Source organism: Balaenoptera physalus (genome assembly GCF_965194825.1).
Source record: "Balaenoptera physalus genome assembly, chromosome: 8".
Taxonomy (NCBI): Eukaryota; Metazoa; Chordata; class Mammalia; order Artiodactyla; family Balaenopteridae; genus Balaenoptera; species Balaenoptera physalus.
In genome coordinates, this window is record NC_138887.1 from 20,569,113 (window position 1) to 20,588,130 (window position 19,018).

Below are 19,018 nucleotides of genomic sequence, written 5' to 3' on the forward strand. Positions count from 1 at the left end.
GAATGAGGAAGTAGGGTGTAGGGCTTCAGGAGCTGTGGGAGTTGACTGAGAATGAATAAAAGGGCTGCCTGGGCAGCTGTGAGTGCTTTAGTGGAAATCATAAATATCTCCCCACACACATACAAATACACAATTTAAAGTTTAGCTGTTAAAAGCACTGCATAATTAATATTATGCCTCACAAATTGCTCACGACATATTATGAGTATACTTAAAATAGTCTTTATGTAACATGCAACATAAAGATCAGTCAGGGAAAATTAGAGAAAGAGAGCAAAGTGGAATCTACTGAAGAAACATTAAATATCAAACATTCAACTAGGAAAAGGAAATGAAAGATCTCTAGGAGACAACTTAGTATTTAAAGAAAGGTATAAGCAAATATTTCACTTTAATTTTGAAATAATGGGACTACTGAAAAATGGATAAGGAGAGGGTAGATAATAATTGCTTTGATAAATTACATAGCTTATTTCTTTGAAAAAAGAAAGAAATACGTACCTCAAAGTTTAAAATAAATTATTTTGGGGACTTCCCCAGTGGCACAGTGGTTAAGCCTCTGTGCTCCCAATGCAGGGGGCCTAGGTTCAATCCCTGCTCAGGGAACTAAATCCCACATGCATGCCACAACTAAGAGTTCACATGCCACAACTAAGGAGACTGCCTGCCACAACTAAGACCCGGCACAACCAAATAAATAAATAAATATTTAAAAAAATAAAATAAAATAAATAATTTTTAAAGTTTACTTTTAAAAAGTAACTGTTAGAACATATTAAAGGGAAATTTTAAAATTATTTTAAAACCTGAATGTTTATTAGTTGAAAACAAAGGAAAAATGAGTAACTAGCTATTAACAGTAAATGCCTTTAAACAAATTTTCTACTACTGAATGAATTAGAATATAACTACAAAATGGGTATCCTGAAATGAGATAGTCACTGATGAGGTAAGGTAATCATCTAGTGATTTCACTGAATGGAACATAATATGCATGTAAGGTGCCTTGTGGAATTCTGTGGGCACTAAAAGATTTTTTGCATAACGTTATGATGAGTCTTGGAAATGAAATTTCCCTCTACAGATTTTAGTTGAGATTTGAACAGCTCCCTAACAATACAAATTATTTATGTTTAACTATAGCTGAGTAACTGAGAGGCTCAAAGAAATCTTAGCTTTAGAGTGGCCTATGCAGGAACGTGAAATGCAAAGTTTTTCACAGAATAATGAAAGTGATAAAAAGATAAAATCACACTGGTACTTTAAATAAAATTTATTACTATTTATCTTTTTTACTGTGGTAAAATATACCTAACATAAAATTTACCATTTTAACCATTTTGAAGTATGAAGTTTAGTGACATTGAGTCCATTCACACTGTTGTACAACCACCACCATTATTCATCTCCAATACTTTATCATCATCCCAAGAAATACAATTTATTTATTTATTTATATTGTGGCAAAAAACACATAATACAAAATTTACCTTCTTAGTCACTTAAAAAAAAACAATTTATTTAAATTTTAAAAAAGCAACAATAAAACAGGTCAACCATTTCTCCCACCCCTTCCCTCCACCTCTGACAAACCACCAGTCTGTTCTCTGTATCTATGAACTTTTTTTTTTCAGATATGAGAGACATCACACAGTATTGTATTCATCTTTCCCTGTCTGACTTGTTTCACTTCACATAATACCCTCAAGGTCCATCCGTGTTCTCCCAAATAGCAGATTTCATTCTTTTTAGGGCTGAATAATATTCCATTACATATATATCACAATTTCTTTATCCATTCATGTATCGATGGACACTTAGGTTGTTTCTATATTTTGGCTAAACAATGCTGCAATGAACATGAGGGTGCATATATCTTTTGAGTTACTGTTTTCATTTTCTTCAGATAAATACCCAGAAGTGGAAATGCTAGATCATACAGTAGTTTTATTTTTAGTTTTCTGAGGAAACTTCATAGTGTTTTTCTATAGCAGCTGCAACATTCCCACCTACAGTACAGAAGAGTTTCTCTTTCACCACATCCTCACCAACACTTGTTATTTCTAGTCTTTTTTTATAATAGCCATTCTAACGTCTGAGGTGATATCTTATTATGGTTTTGATTTGCACTTCCCTGATGATTACTAATGTTGAACACCTTTTCATGTACCTGTTGGCCATCTGTATGTCTTCTTTGGAAAAATGTCTATTCAGATCTTCTGACCATTTTTTAAATCAGACTCTTTGTTTTTGCTATTGTATGAGATCTTTATATATTTTTGGATATTAGCCCTTTATCAGATCTGTGATTTGAAAATATTTTCTCCCATTCAGTAGGTTGCTTTTTCATTTTGCTGATGGTTTATTTTGCTATGCAGAAGCTTTTTAGTTTGATGTAGTCCCACTTGTTTATTTTTGCTTTCGTTGCTTTTGCTTTTGGTGTCAGATTCAAAAAATCATCACTGGGGACTTCCCTGATGGTGCAGTGGTTAAGACTCCATGCTCCCAATGCAGGGGGCCCAGGTTTGATCACTGGTCAGGGAACTAGATCCCACATGCATGCCACAAGTAAGGAGCCCGCGAGCTGCAATTAAGGGGCCTGCCTGCCACAACTAAGACCCACCACAGCCAAATAATAATATTAAAAAAAAAACACCAACACCTATGTCAAGTAGCTTATTGCCTATGTTTTCTTCTAGCAGTTTTATGGTTTTAGGCCTTACATTCAAGCCTTTAATCCATTTTGAGTTAGTTTTTGTGGATGGTCTATGACAGAGGTCCAGTTTCATTCTTTTGCATGTGACTGTTCAGTTTTACCAAAACCACTTACTGAAGAGACTGTCCTTTCCCCACTGTATATTCTTGATTCCTTTATTGTAAATTAATTGACCACTTATGCATGGGTTTATTTCTGGACTCTCTATTATGTTCTACTGATCTAGGTGTCTTTTTATGTCAATATATTGTTTTAGTTACTATAGCTTTGGAGTAGTTTGAAATCAGAGAGTATGATGTCTCCAGCTCTGTTCTTTTTTTCAAGATTGTTTTGACTATTCAGGGTTTTTTATGGCTACATACAAATTTTAGGGTTGTTTATTCTATTTCTGTGAAAAATGCCATTGGAATTTTGATAGGGATTGCATTGAATCCATACATTGCTTTGGGGAGAATGGTCATTTTAACAATACTAATTCTTCCAACCCATGAGCATGGAATATGTTTTCAGTTATTTCTGTCTTTTTCAATTTCTTTCATTAATGTCTTGTAGTTTTCAATATACAGGTCTTTCATCTCCTTGGTTAAATTTATTCCTAGGTATTTTATCTTTTAGATGTACTTGTAAATGGGACTGTTTTCTTAATTTCTCTTTCTGATAGTTCATTATTTGTGTAGAGAAATGTGTATTGATTTTGTATCCTGCAAGTTTACTTAACTTGTTGATTAGTTCTAACAGTTTTTTGATGGAGTCTTTAGAGTTTTCTATGTATAATATCATGTCATCTGCAACCAGTGACAGTTTTACTTTTTTCTTTCCAACTTGGATGCCTTTTCTTTTTCTTGCCTAATTGCTCTGGCTAGGACTTCCAATACTATGTTGAATAAAGTGGTGAGAGTGAACATTCTTGTTCCACTTGAACAAGGAACATCACTTGTTCCTGATCTTAGAGGAAAAATTTTCAACTTTTCACGATTGAGTATGATGTTAGCTGTGGTCTTGTCACATAAGGGACTTCATTATGTTGATGTACATTCCTTCTACACTTGTTTTGTTGAGAGTTTTTAAGAGCTTTTTTTAATCATAAATAAATGTTGAATTTTGGCAAATGCTTTTTCTGCATCTATTGAGATGATCATATGATTTTTATCCTTAATTTTGTTAATGTGGTGTATCACATGGACTGATTTGTGGATGTTGAACCAGCTCCCCCACCCCGCATCCCTGGAATAAATCCCTCTTGACTGTGGTGTATGATTTCTTTTAATGTATTGTTGATTTTGGTTTTCTAATATTTTGTTGATGATTTTTACATCTATGTTCATCTGGAATATTGGTCTGTAATTTTCTTTTCCTGTGGTATCCCTGTCTGATTTTGGATCAGGGTAATGCTGGCCTTGTAAAATGAGTTTGGACGAGTTCCCTCTTCTTCTATTTTACGTAGGAGTTTGAGAAGGATTGGTATTAACTCTTCTTTGAATTTTTGGTATAATTCACCAGTGAAGTTGTCTGGCCCTGAACTTTTGTTTCTTGGGAGGTTTTTGATTACTAATTTAATCTCCTTATTGGTAATCAGTCTGTTCAGATTTTCTATTTCATAGTAATTCAGTCTTGGTTGCCTGCATGTTTCTAGGAATTTATCAATTTCCTCTAGGCTGTAAAATTTGTTGTCATATAATTGTTTATAGTAGTCTTTTATGAGCCTTTGTATTTCTCTGGTATTGGTTGTATTACCTCCTCTTTCTTTTCTGATTTTATTTATTTGAGTGCTCTTTTTTCTTGTTAAGCCTCACTAAGGATTTGTCAATTTTGTTTATCTTTTCAAAGAACCAGCTCTTCATTTCATTGACCTTTTCTACTGTCTGTTTAGTCTCATTTTAATTTACTCCTGCTCTAATCTTTACTTCCTTCCTTCTACTAACTTTGGGCTTTGTCTGTTCTTCTTTTTCTAGCTCCTTGAGGTGTAAAGCTCCTTGACAAATACCATATGATATCACTTATACCTGGAATCAAAATATGACACAAATGAACTTATTTATGAAACAGAAACAGCCTTGCAGACATAGAGAACAGACTTGTGGTTGCCAAGGGGGTGGGGGAGTGGAGCAGGGATGGACTGGGAGTTTGGGATTGGCATATTTAAACTATTATATATAGAACGGATAAACAACAAGGTGCTACTGTATAGTACAGGGAACTATGTTGAATATCCTGTAATAAACCATAATGGAAAAAAAAAATAAAGTTAGGTTGTTTGAGACTTTTCTTATTTCTTGAGGAAGGCATTTATTGCTATGAACTTCCTTCTTAGAACTACTCTTGCTGCATCCTATAAATTTTGGCATGTTACATTTCTATTTTCATTTGTCTCAAGGTACTTATTTATTTCTCTTTTGATTTCTTCTTTGACCCATTGGTTGTTCAGTAGCATGTTGTTTAACCTCCACATATTTGCACATCTTCCAGTTTTCTTCATGTTATTAATCCTAGTTTCATACCATTGTGGTTGGAAAAGATGTTTGATATGATTTCAATCCTCTTAAATTTATCAAGACATGTTTTGTGTCCTAACATATGATCTATATTGGAAAATATTCCATGTGCACTTGAGAAGAATGTGTATTCTGTTGCTTTTGGATGGGCTGTTCTGTGAACATCTGTTAAGTCTATCAGGTCTAATGTGTTGCTCAAGGCCAATGTGTTTCCTTACTGATGCTCTCTCTGTATGATCTATCCATTGATGTTAGTGGGGTACTAAAGTGCCCTACTATTATTGTATTGCTATATATTTCTCCCTTTAAGTACGTTAACATTTGCTTTAGAAATTTAGGTGACCTATGTTGGGTGCATAAATATTTACAAAATGTTTTATCTCTTGTTGGATTGACCCCTTTATCATTATGTAATGCCCTTCTTTGTCTCTTATCACATTGTTTGTTTTAAAGTCTATTTTGTCTGATATAAGTATAGCTACTTCACCTTTCTTTTGGTTTCCATTTGCATGGAAAATATATTTTTTCATCCCTTTACTTTCAGTCTGTGTGAGTCCCTACCTCTAAAGTGAGTCTTTTGTAGGCAGTATATAGATGGATCTTTTTAAAAAAAATCCATTAACCATTCTATGTCTTTTGATTGGAGCATTTGGTCCATTTACAGTTAAAGTAATTATTGAAACGTATGTGCTTAGTGCCATTTTGTTAATTGTTCTCTGGCTGTTTTTGTAGTTCCTTTCTGTGCCTTTATTCTTCTCTTGCTCTCTTTGGTTGTTGTTTGATTACTTTCTTTAGTGGCATGCTTATATTCCTTTCTGTTTCTCTTTTGTGTATTTACTATAGATTTTTGCTTTGTGGTTACCATGAGGCTTACATATAACAACTTGTATCTATAACATTCTATTTTAAGTTGAAAACAACTTAAGTTTGATCCAATTGTAAAGCTCATTGTTATTACTCCCCCTGCCACATCTTAATTTTTTGATGTTGCATCTTTTTATATTGTGTATCCCTTAAAACTATTGTAACCATAGTTATTTTTACTACTTTTGTCTTTAACCTTCATACTAGCTTTATAAGTAATTAATTCACTATCTTTACTATGTATTTGCCTTTCCAGTGAGATTTATTCTTTCATATGTGTTCTTGTTATTAATTAGCACCCTTTCTTTTCAGCTCCAAGAAGTCCCACTGACATTTCTTGTAAAGCCAGTTTAATGATGATGAACTCCCTTAGCTTTTGCACATCTGGAAAACACCTTATCCCTCCTTCACTTCTGAGTGAGCTTTGCTGCCAGGTATAGTATTCTTGGTTGGAAGTGTTTTTCTTTCAGCACTTTGAATATATTGTGCTACTCCCTTTTAGCCTGCAAAGTTTCTGTTGAAAATTCTGGTAATAGTCTTATGGGGGTTTTCTTGTATGTAGCAAGTTGTTTTTCTCTTACTACTTTTAAGATTCTCTTCTTATCTTTAATTTTTGACATTTAAAGTGTAACGTGTCTTGGTATGTGGGTCTCTTACTTGATTCCTCTTATTTGGAACTCTGGATTCCTGTATCTGGATGTCTGTATCCTTCCTCAGGTCAGAGAAGTATTTAGTCATTATTTCTTCAAATAAGATGTCTGCCCCTTTCTCTCTTCTCCTTCTGGGAGCTCCATGAGACGAATATTAGTCTGTTTGATGTTGTACCATTAGTCCCTTAAGCTATCTTCACTGTGCTCCTCTGACTGGGTGAGTTCCACTGCTCTATCTTCGAGTTGACTGATCCTTTTCTCTGCTTCATCTAGTCTGCTCTTAAACCCAGTTAGTGTATTTTTCAGCTCAGTTATTGTATTCTCTGCTCTATGACTTCTATTCGGTACTTTCCTATATTTTCCATCTCTTTGTTGACGTCTTCACTGTGTTCACCCATTCTTCCCCCCAGTTCAGTGAGCATCTTTACGACCATTACTTTAAAGTCTTTATCACAAAAACTATTTATCTCCATTTCATTAAGGTTTTTTTTCCTGAGGGTTTACCTTGTTCTTTAATTTGGAACATATTTCTCTATTTCTTCATTTTGCGTGACTCTGTGTGTTGGTTTCTAACAGTAGGTGAAACCACCTCTCCCAGTCTTGAAGGTGTGGCCTCATGTAGGAGACAAAATTTGTTGTTTCATTTCTTCTGCTTGTTTCTCAAATCTTTGTGCTTGACCAAGCAGACTATTATATTTCTAACAGCTCCTAGTTGTTGAGGTTGTGCCAAGATCTGTCAGTGTCCCAAAGTGGAAGATCTCAGCACCTAGATTCAGGCTGATTAGAAGCCAGACCCTCAAGCATCAGTTTTTAAATGTATGCAAATATATACACTCCTGTAGGACCACAAGTGTAAGGCCCACTGACCACCAGAGCCATATGATCTGGAGGTGTCCCTGGGTGGCATTAGCAAAACTCAGGGCTCCAGACAAGTGTATAAGGTCTTTCCTGGGTGATACTGATGAACTGGAGCAAGGCAGAGGGAGAGAGCCCAGATGGCATGGCAAGGCCTATGTTCCTTAAAAGCAGCTCTGTATGCCACAAAATGTGGTCAAACCTGAAGCCTGCCCCTCAGGCTGAAGCTCCAGGACAAGCAAAGAGGCCTCCTTCACAGAAAGGCTGGGGGGGTGTGCCTCAGTCCACTATCTGTACAGTGCCTTGGGGATGTAACTTGCCAAAGCCCATTTCTCCAATTGCCACAGCGCCATGGGACCCAGAAATGCAAGCCTCATGGCTACCAGAGCCAGGCGAATCAAGAGGCATTCGCCAGGCAGCAGCCCCCCAAACTGGGGCAACAGACATAAAAACCAGGGTACCAACCATATATAAAGCTTCCCTCCAGGCAACACTTAAACACTTTTAAGTGTACAGTTCAGTGGTGTTGGGTATATTCACATTGTTGTGAAGCAGATCTCCAGAACTTTTCCATCTTGCAAATCAAAACTCTATACCCATTAAACAGCTGCCCTTTCCCCTCACCCCCAGACCCTGGTAACCACCATTCTACTTTATGTTTCTATGAATTTGACAACTTTAGATACCTCATATAAGTGGAATCACAATTTATGTTTTCTAGTTTTATTGAGAAATAATTGACATGAATCACTGTGTAAGTTTAAAGTGTACAGCATGATGGTTTGATTCACATATATTGTGAAATGATTACCACAATAGGTTTAGCTAACAACCATCATCTCATATAAATACAATAAAAAGAAAGAAGAAAAAAGAAAATAACTTTTCTCCTTGTGATGAGAACTCTTAGGATTTACTCTCTTTCTACAATTTTCCTATATATCATATAAGTGTTAACTATAGTCATCATATTGTACATCATATCCCTAGTACTTATTTACGTTATAACTGGAAGTTTGTACCTTTTGACCACCTTCCTCTGATTCCCCCTCCCCACACCCTCTGACTCTGGTAACCACAAGTCTGATCTCTTTTTTCTATGAGTTTGTTTTAGAGTCCACATATAATTGAGATCATACAGTATCTCTCTTCCTCTGTCCACAATTTTATTTATTTATTTATTTAATTTTTGGCTGCGTTGGGTCTTCGTTGCCGTGCGTGGGCATTCTCTAGTTGCGGTGCATGGGCTTCTCATTGCAGTGGCTTCTCTTGTTGCGGAGCAGGGCTCTAGGCACGCGGGCTTCAGTAGTTGTGGCACACGGGCTCAGTAGTTGTGGCGTGCAGGCTCAGTAGTTGTGGCGCACAGGCTTAGTTACTCCGCGGCATGAGGGATCTTCCCGGACCGGGGCTCGAACCTGTGTCCTCTGCATTGGCAGATGGATTCTTAACCACTGTACCACCAGGGAAGCCCCCACAATTTATTTTTAATTTAAAATAATAGCAGTCACTGAATGAAAGGGATTTTTTGCTTGTTTTGTGGCTTTTTGCTGATAGTTGGACCTGAGACCAGTGAATATACTGGATGGATTTTATATATGGTGCAATCATATGTCACAGCCCTTGTTAATCATCCATTCCTGAATACAGAAACTAAATGTCATCAGGTTGAAGGATCACTAATTAGATGCTCAGGTAGTACTTGACTTTGAAGTTATTTATAAAATTTTAATTTTTCTTAGAATGCTAAATGAAACAGCATGAGAAATATGAGACAGAAAATTTAGAGAAGAGAGTGGATTGAAGTACAGCATTCTCCTGCAGTTAGTATTTATTATTACACTATTTAGCCTTTGCTGTGTAACACTCTGAGTGGAGAACCACCTGGGTTTTGGTTTCAGTTCTGCCATCTATATGACCTTGGGCAAATCATTTAATTTCTCTAAGCTTAGGCATTACTATCCCTACTAGTATTCTAATGCATAAATAAAGATGGAGATGATACTACCTAGCCTGCTTACTTTAGGGTAGAGTTATAAGAATAAACAGGGAGTACTGTGTGAAAAGAACTCTGACATATTAAGTTTAGAAATATATATTATTTAAAAAATTTCATCTTTTCCAAATTTCTCTCCATTTTTATATGCTTTTCTTCTAAAACTCTCATACTACACTAGACTAAAAAGATATGCTCCTTTCCCCCCCACCCAGTTCCCTATAAAATGGATTTCATATTTCAACAATAAACTCACATATTAAAAAAATGGTGAACAGCTTTGTTGCTGTAACTAGGTCTAGGAATGAGGGAGTAAAGAATACCAGGAATGAAGTAGAGAAGAATTTCCCTCCCTCCTTTCTTATCCACGCTCCCATAACTTCTCAGCTATGAGTCCTTAAGTTTGAGAGTATGGAGAAGACTGAGGAATGTAGCGTGAAATGACAGGTTAATATTAGAAGTGCTACTTTGGGAGAATCTTAGGTATGGTTTGACTCTTCACCTGTAGTCTCACAGGTATAAAAGTATTGTGACTCAGTGGTTTATGCAACAAGCTGGAAACTCAGGACCTGTGGCTTCTGGCCATGCATGACATTTGTTTTTTACATAAGCTAGTCATGTTCACTCCCATGTTTTATTTAGTTTTTCATCTATTAATGAGGACAATGATGCCAAATTACTTCCCAGGGTTGTAAAGAAAAACAGAGCTCACAAAAAGCTATAATGCCATGAAAGCCATAACAAAGGTAGTTTTTATGAGAGAACAGGTGTAACAATACTCCAGAAGTTAAAATTTCTATATAGATATAAAGCATTACTTCTACCTGAGCTGGGAGGGGAAGGGATACTGTGAATATGAAGTAGGTATATAATTCTGAACCCTCTTTTGGATTATTAGTTTTAAACTCCCACTCAAACCTTCACAAAAGTATTGCAATACTAAGAAGAAGGGAGATTTCTGAAAACAGTATTTGGCTTTCCTCTCATCCCTCATGTATTTACCCAGAGAAAAGGTGGCCAGGGAGCAGAAAAGAAGCCAAAAGAAGAGACGTAGGGTAAAAAGGTAAAAGGTCTGGAAATCATTAATTCTTTGTTTAACCAGTTCTTGTGTTTTCTATAAGCAAGTGTAAGGTGTAGTACACTAATTCTGAAACACACTTCTTTAAGACAGCACCAGGCAGCTTTCCTAGAAGATGAAACTGAGGATTAGAGAGGTTAAGTGATTTGCCCTGAGTAAGAAATGGAGTGGGTTTTTGAATCTTCATCTCTCTCATTTCAGAGCCCACGCTCTTTATTACTGCCCTATTCTGTTTCAGGAAAAGCAGAATTGACTTCTGGAATAAATGTCAGTGGAACTTGTCCTAAACAGTTAGGAAGAAGTTAAGTTGCTCCAGAGATTCTCCCCATCTCTCCCATGGCCACATGGGTATAAGGTGACATATCTACTTATCTCTGCATGCATGCTTCATGCTCCTTTCTTGACCAACTAGATTCTCCATACTTTCTACTCTTCTCACAAGGCTTTGGCTTGTCAGATCCCTAATTCTACCCCATGGCATTCAGCTTCTGCCCTTGAGGCTTAATGACTTACTCCCTCCAGGTTTCTAAGTTCCGATTCTTCACAGTGAGGACCGATACTCCCAGATCATGTTCCTACACCAGGCCATAGGCTGTTGGCCAGTCCACATGTGTTGGTTAACTTGGGTCAAGTGCCCAAACCCTCAGCTGTGGCTGTGAATGGGCAGGGCAGTTGTGTTCCTTGAGAACTGTGGTGTAAGTAGGTGGACATTCTGAAACAGCTGTGCCATTTTAAAACATCACCCAGACAAGATCTGCTTCATTTTTTATTTATTTGTGTGTTTCTGTTAAAGATATCACCATTCTTCCTATTGCTCGGATTGAAAGTCTAAAAAAATTTTCAATCAAATAGATTTAACTTTGCTGGAAAAGTAATGTACACACATCATAAAATACTCAGAATATGACAGGGTATGCATATTGGAAGTTGTACCCTCTCCACCAAAGATTCTCAAGGCCCTCCTAGAGGCGATCACAGTTAACAGTTTTTGAAGTATCCTTCAGGAAAATCCGACGCGTGTTTAAGCATTTTATCCATGTTTAATCCACATTCCATTTTACATAAATGGAAGAGTACGATAAACGCAATGTGTGTTTAGCTTTTCTCATTTAATAAGCAGATCCTGAAACCTATTCCACATCAACACATACAGATTATTTTTTTCACTTTTTAATGGCTTCACAGGACTTAATTATATATATGTGATTATGTTTTTTAACTTTTGATAGGCAGGTACATTGTTTCCACTCTTGCCCGTTACAAAAAAGCCTGCAATAAGCATATATGTTTGTACACAGCTATAAATATTACCTATAAAATTTTCAGTCAAAGCATGCATGACGTTTCCACTCTGATACATTTATGGCCAAATTGCCTCCAAAGATGATGTGCCAATTTCTCTCACCTTCTGTGCAAAAGTCCCCATCTGCTCATACCATGCATAGCCCTGTTTTCTGTCAAACTTTCTGACCTCTTCCAATCTAATTTCAGTCATTTTAAAATTCCACCTTCTTTCTTGTCCACTAAGTCAGTCACCGAGTTCTATGAGTTCTTTCAGTCTTCTCACCTCCATCTGTCTTTGTAATTGCAGTGCTATGACCTTAGTTTCAGCTTTTGTCGTGTCATGTTTTGGCTCCCAATAGGGCTCATTCCATTCTCTTCCCTTATTACTTCATAACTTATCCATACACAGCCAGATTAATATTTTCCTAATTTCACTTTTATACTCAGCAACCTTTGTTGGCTCCCACTGATAACAGTATCAGGTCCAAATCCTCAGCCAGAGTCCAGTCCTAGTCTACTTTAGTGCCTTTACACATATACAGAAGTTCTGCTTCAAACTTCTGCTTTGCTATCTTCATGCTCTTTGTTTCGTCACTTCTCTTCCCTGTGAGTTCTTCTTCCCATTCAAACCTAATTTAACTTATCTCTCAAGGTCCTCTGTGACCACTTCATGCTGACAACCCAGTTCATAATTCTCTCTTCTGAGAATTGCTAAACTACTCATTGTGTGTATCACTCATTTGGCATTTATTAACTTACAGCAACCAAGATTTTAGTGTTTTTTCCTGTCTCCTGAAACAGCTGTAAGCTCTAGAAGAAGCCATCTCTGAGATATTTTTGTATCTCCCCCTGCCCTCACACAGCACAACCCCTCCTATTTTGAGGTGCTCAAAAAACATCTGTAGATTGAAACAAGATTTAAATATATTAAAAAGAGGAAAGTCTTTCCAAAAGATCTGAAATCCATAAAGGTACTTTACTTTTGTTTTCCCTAACCTACATGAGATGCCAAAGGTAGATGCTGAGAACTCAAAAGACACTTGTGTTGCAAGAAAGAGAGAGTGCTTGCAATAAGAGGAAAAGTTAAAACAAAAAAAAAGAAAAAAAAAAAAGACTGCAAAACCACTAGTGAAAACAGGACTTGATAACTGAAACAACTAACACTTTCGATAACTCAAACAAGTAGACACTAAACTGATATACAGCTTGTCCAGCATATAGTCTTTATCAATCGCCATCTGATTTGCACATTCTTTTGACATATCAAAAGTAGAAGCATTCCTCGATCATCTGCCCATTTCTCTGCCCACGTCTAATTTCTCTATACTGGTAGGTGATCAAACCCAGATCCTAATCTTTTCTCATATCCAGTGAAACTGAGTCTCAGTAATCTGATTAAAGTAAAATACTCCAGACCCTTGTTTTAAGTAAAGCTTACCTTAGAAATTAAACTATTCCTCTAAGTGAATTTTTAAAATACAGGACAAAACTGTATCTTTTTACATGCACATACCTGTATGTAAATGCACAGGAAGACATTTGGAAGGGCACATCTGGAAGTGGTTATTTCTGAGAAGAAGAGTAGATTGGTATATGTCAGTTGTATTATTTTAAAGAGAAATATTTTTCTTTAAAACAAATAGGAAATTGGATTTTGTTACTCATACCTGTTTTCTTCAAGTTTATCACTAAATTCCAAGGTGCTTCTAAACATTCATCTGGGAAAAGGGGCCTACCACTGACATTTCCTATTTTAACCAAATTGCCTGACCAATCTGATCTGTAAAAAACGTGTGTGTGGGTCTAAGTGACCAAAAGAAGTCCATGGATCAGGTCCTTCACCTCAGTCACATTATCACAAGTTTACGCTCCTTTGTGAGAAGCAATATGGTGTTGTAGTGAAAGCAAAAGGATCTGAGCTCTAGTTTGGGCTCTGCTAAGAATATGCTGGGGGACCATGGGCAAACACTTTCTTTGTAAAATGATGAATTAGACTGGGACGGATTTCTCTGATTACTAGAAGACTTACAAAGATGCATTCTACGGAGAAAAATCTATTATTCAGTTCTGAGGTGCTGCGAATCTAAAGGCAAGAAGACAGATTCCTTTCAATTCATACTAGGACAAACTGAATCTCAGGCGCTCACTCGCCGGGGTTTAGACGGATGTGCAAAAAGCAAAAGTCCTATCACTGAAGAAGCGTTTCGTTTCTCTTGGCCGTAGCCATTCCCCAAAGTGCCAAGGTCTAACTGCCCTCAACATTAAGATGAAGACATACCTGCTGCGAACGTGGAGATGACACTACTACAGTTCCCAGCATGCCTCTCTTCCCACCGCCGCCCTCCCCCGCCCCCACTCCTGGACTCCGGCCGGCCTGGACTTGTAGTCCCAGCCCATGGCTGGCGGCGGGCGGAAGCACTCTAGAAATATGTTTTTCCCACTAATAGGCGGTGAGACCGCAGTTTCCAACTCAAGTCCTACTCCAATTGAGTAGGGTTGACCCGGCTGTGTCGAATTCCCTCCTACGAGCGCTCCTCAGACCTACGAGCTGCCCGGACGGGACCACGCCCCGGAAGTGGAGTCAAGTCTCCCAGCCGACTGCCGAAGCGCCTCCCAGCCACTCCTAGCCGGGCTAGGGCCGGCGGGGCGGGCTTGGGGGCGTGGCGGGCGGGGGCGGCTCGGCGCGGCGTAGCGCCCGGGACGGAGCCGCTGCGCGGAGCCGAGCGTTTGGGTGGCGGCGGGGGCGCGCCCGTGGGGAGAGGCGGCTGCGGCTGCTAGCCGGGAGGGAGGGAGGGAAGGAGGAACCGGGAAGGGGTTGGGGGGGGGGGCAGGGCGGTCGGAGAGCCGTGTTCCTAAGGCGGTGGCGGCGTCTCCGGCAGAGCAGGAGGAGGGCGGGGAAGGAGGATGGAGCAAGCTGGGGGTTGGGGTTGGCGCTAGCCGCAGTGGCTCGCCCCGTACTGTGGGAGAGCGGCGGCTGCTCCTGGAAGTTGTAGGATCGGAAGCCGGGCTGGTGCCGCCGCTGCCACCGCCTTGGGCGGTGGGGAGGAGCAGGGAGCGGCGGGGGTCGGGAGAGAGGGGTCGGGTAGGGAGAGCGAGCTGGGGAAGACTGAGCGGGCTCTGCGCCGGGCGGGAGGGCGGCGGGGGGGCCAGCGACCGCAGCCGGGGGGACGCGGGAGGATGGAGCAAGTGGAGATCCTGAGGAAATTCATACAGAGGGTCCAGGCCATGAAGAGTCCGGACCACAATGGGGAGGACAACTTCGCCCGGGACTTCATGGTGAGTCCCTCCCCTCGCTGTCGACTCCTCTCGCCGGCACCGGAGCCCACTGCAGCCTCGCCCGGCCGGCCCGGGCCGCCAGCGCTTTGTGTGCGGCTGTAAGGAGAGGGGCGGAGGGGGCGCGCGCCAGCTCCAAGGGCCGGGTGGACTCGGAGGCCGTCGGGAGGTGAGGTCGCCTCCGCCCCTCGGCCGCCTTTTCTCCCGCGGTCGCGGCCCCCTCCGCCGGCGTCCGGGACGCGAAGGGAGAGGCCGTCCGGCGGAGCCTGCACTCAGCACCGCTGCCAGAGACCACCTATTGTCTCTTGGGCCGGGAGCCGGAGGCGAATGAGGTACAGGCCGGGGGGCTCGTCTCTCCTCACCTCCCCATCCAGCTGCCCCTCCAGGGAGGGTCGAGGCAGGGAGGAGAGGGTGTCGCGGCTGAGGGAGGAACGGGGCTCTTAAGGTGGGAATTAACTCGTGGTGTCCCTTTGCTCAAGCTGGTCTCAGCGGTGGGCAAGGTAGGACTATTTGCCGTTCCTGGGTTCGCAGTTATCGCCGGTGCATGGGAAAGGGTCTGTCCCTAAGCAATCTCGTGGTTTGCTCAATTTCCATTTACCCCTGTTCCATCTCTGGTCTCTTGAGACCAAGGTTTGAGATGGTTTTGGGGTCAGCGTGACTTGAGGTTGAGGGGGTAAGCGTGTGGAGGTGTGGAGGTGCGTGGCTATCCTGAAGGAAGCCTACTTCAGACTCCCTAGGGGACACTGCCGAAGGCTGAGGGGATGTGACTATCACTTCCTATCCGGGGTGGGGGTGGGGAACTTGGGAACAATAGTCGTGTTGAGGCGGAGGCGACCGTGCGGGCCGAAGCCCTGAAGTGGGAGATAACCTTCGAAGTCTCCCCAACCCCCCCATCCGGCAACCCCCCTCCCCCCCCCCCCTTCCGCCCTCTGCTTGTACAGGCGGGCTGGAGAGGAGGTTAAAAGTCCTGGTCGTGGAATTGCTCTTGGTTCATCACTACGAGGGGGTCAGATCCGAAGGCGTGGGACGAGAAGTCGACTTCCTCCATTGCCCCCCCCCCCCCCCGTATTTTTCTGCTGGACAATGTTCCCTTTAGGGTTGTTTCTCGGCTTAGGAGGCGGTGGTTGCGGCGGCTGCTCCTACGGATATTGCGCAAGACTGGGGCGTTGGAAACCCTGGAGGTCTGGGGAATGGAAAAGGAAGTGGGACTTTGGGAAGTGGCTGCTCCTTAGTCTTGGCGGGGTTTGGGAATGGGAAATAGGCTAGGGAAAATTTTGCTCCCGGGCCAGATACACCTCCAGGAATAGTCACTTAACTCTGAAATTCGCGATTGTTCAAAGGATACACAGTTAATGTGTATAAAAATGAGTGAGCAGCAAACATTGGCTAGTTTTTGTTTCAAAGTACAGTTTAATTGTTTACAGGGTGCAGGTGAAATGGCTTTTAGTGCTGAAATAATTTTTCACATTTTAAAGAGACTTCGGTCTAGTAAAGCTTTAGCGTTAAAATTCTTAACCCTTCACCTCACACAATATTATAACAGTGTTGTTGGAGCTTTGTGATTCCCGCCTCCCTAGACCAATAATAGAGGAGGCTAGGAGTTAGGTTTTGTTAGTATCTTTTGAAGGTGCAGAAAATGTTGATTAAGTAATTTATGCCTTATTTTAAAGATTTTCTCTTGATATTTAGCCTATGTATTTGAAAAATTACTTTTTGATCTGAAAAGGTTAAAGAAAAGAAGACATGTTCCCTTTTTACTATTGAGAATTTTAAATGTGTTGGTATCTTTGGAATGGTATCACAATAATTGGACAGAGTCCCCTTTTTACTACTCTCCGGCCAAAAGAGAAGAAAATACTTATTTAGAATATTTTAAATGTTTAAAACTAGTCTTACACAGTCTTATTTTGGTTGTGGAAGAAGAGGTGGTGTGGTCCCTGGCCACTTATTCTTTGCATGCTAATCATCTTGTTATCCATGGGCATATCCTGTCAGGAAAGAGCATTGTTTGGTGATGCAGGCCATCAGGACAAGTGCCCAGTCTCTGAACTCCTGTACAGGGGAAGTAGCCTTAGGGTTCATGCTTTGGGGATGAGTCAGGGATTCCTACTGGAGATTTCTCCAGGACTAAATGAGTTTCCTTTTTCTTCCATAATACCTAGGGATAGTTAGGGGATTCTACACTTGAGATTTGATTACTAGGGCTGTTCTTTTGTAGTGCTTGCTTTTTTTATTCCATGACTTGATAAGCAATAGCTGTAATTAAGGCTGCTAGTTGGTGCCTCTTTTTCCCTTGACTAGAAGGCTGGAGGGAAACTTTGTCCCCTCTGCCATGGAAAGAGAATAGGAGATCAGCTGATACATTCTAACTTCTCTGTTGTTCTTAAATTCTGATGTGGATTAAAAATGCATTTAAAAATTTTTAGCGTTTTAGAACTGAGCCTTAGGGGTAATCTAGCTACTGTATTATAACCTTATTCAGATATGAAGTGATAATGTTCATTGTTTCAAATTTGGATATTATAGAATAATAATTAAGAATGCCTTACCTGTAGGAAAGTGGAATGGGCATTCAAACTGTGGTCTTTCCATTATTCCGTTCAGCCTTCCTATAGTCCCATCTCCCAAAGGCTGTCTCTATTAATGTTTTTAATGCTTCTCTGTGACCGTACTACATATATCAATACCATTTAATATTCTTGGAAATTTTTTTCCAGCTTAATATTTAGGTGTTTTTCATTTGTAAAAATGATTTTAGGTGGCTATATAATATTTCACCTAGCCACTGTCTTTTAGCTTAACTATTTTCTTATGGTTGAATGTTTAGGCCATTTATTTTCTGCTATTATACGTCATAATTCTGTAGTGAACACTTATGCATAAAGCTTCTTTATTTTGGATTATTGCATAAGATATCTTCCAGTAGTGGAAGTACTAGATGAAGGGATATAAACATTTAATATGTGTTTATGAATAACTTTTTGAAGAAGTTCTGTCAGTTTATACAACTGTCAGTACTGTATGAGTGTTCATATAATAATTATCTTGGATCTTTGATAATTTGATGGTTGAAAAATGGTATCTTGTTTTAATTTGAATATCTTGATACTAGTAAGGGTAGGAATTTTTCCTCTTGTCGTTAACTATTCTGTGAGTTGTCTGTTCTTGGCCTTTGCCTGTTGTGCACCCCATTCTGTGAAAGAGGAGAAAACTAAGGTATTGAGATGGTGTAAACTACGGCACCAAAATGATTACTTTACAAGTTGATAAATAGCTAAATTAAATAGCTAATTAAATAGCTAATCTGTGGCAGATCCAGAACGTGATCTCAACTATCTCGATTTTTAGTCTTCTTTATGAAATGGGAGACAGTGATCATGACAAGTAAATGTGTATGGTAGGGTGGTGCACATTTATGTTTGACAGACGTTTAACTCCCATCTCTGCCATTGGCTAGTTTTCTGACCTTGGGCAGGCCACTTGAAAGAAAGTGAGTTGACTGAGTTTTCTCACCTTTAAAAGAAGAAAAATACCTACTTCACAAGACTGAAATATGAGACTGATATTCAGGGTCTTCATCTAACAAATTATTGTGCTGTCTGTATATTATCAAATGGCTAATTTATGTAGTCAGTTACGTGTAACTAGAGATAGAAGGAAAAAGAGATGTCTCGACTTTCCATTTTCAGTAATTTTCTTTTGCTTTTTAAAGCTTTATCATGTATAATTAAAGTACTGAAACAAGTAAATTTATTCTGATTAGGCTAAAGTTTATACACTAGACACTTGTATATAAAAAAAATCATAAAAGAC

General features: G+C 39.8%; 2 protein-coding genes across 8 annotated transcripts in view; one reads left to right on the top strand and one right to left on the bottom strand.

The window, feature by feature from the left end:
• GSAP (gamma-secretase activating protein) overlaps positions 1 to 14,514 on the bottom strand; it is a 191,581-nt gene extending 177,067 nt beyond the window's left edge. For 2 of the 3 annotated variants that reach the window (XM_082473471.1, XM_082473470.1), the window contains exons 1-2: positions 14,211 to 14,514; positions 13,446 to 13,501 (exon numbers count right to left, since the gene is read on the bottom strand). The gene's annotated coding sequence lies outside the window, so the exon portion shown is untranslated. The other variant, XM_082473469.1, reaches the window with a different exon arrangement.
• Positions 14,515 to 14,770: 256 nt separating this feature from the next.
• Positions 14,771 to 19,018, top strand: part of PTPN12 (protein tyrosine phosphatase non-receptor type 12) — a 90,057-nt gene continuing 85,809 nt past the window's right edge. For 2 of the 5 annotated variants that reach the window (XM_082473504.1, XM_082473507.1), the window contains exon 1: positions 14,772 to 15,208. In XM_082473504.1, the coding sequence (XP_082329630.1) occupies positions 15,110 to 15,208 (99 nt within the window). In that variant the 5' untranslated portion in view covers positions 14,772 to 15,109. Of the gene's footprint in view, positions 15,209 to 15,403; positions 15,538 to 19,018 lie in introns of those variants that run through there. The other 3 variants (XM_082473506.1, XM_082473505.1, XM_082473508.1) reach the window with 3 other exon arrangements.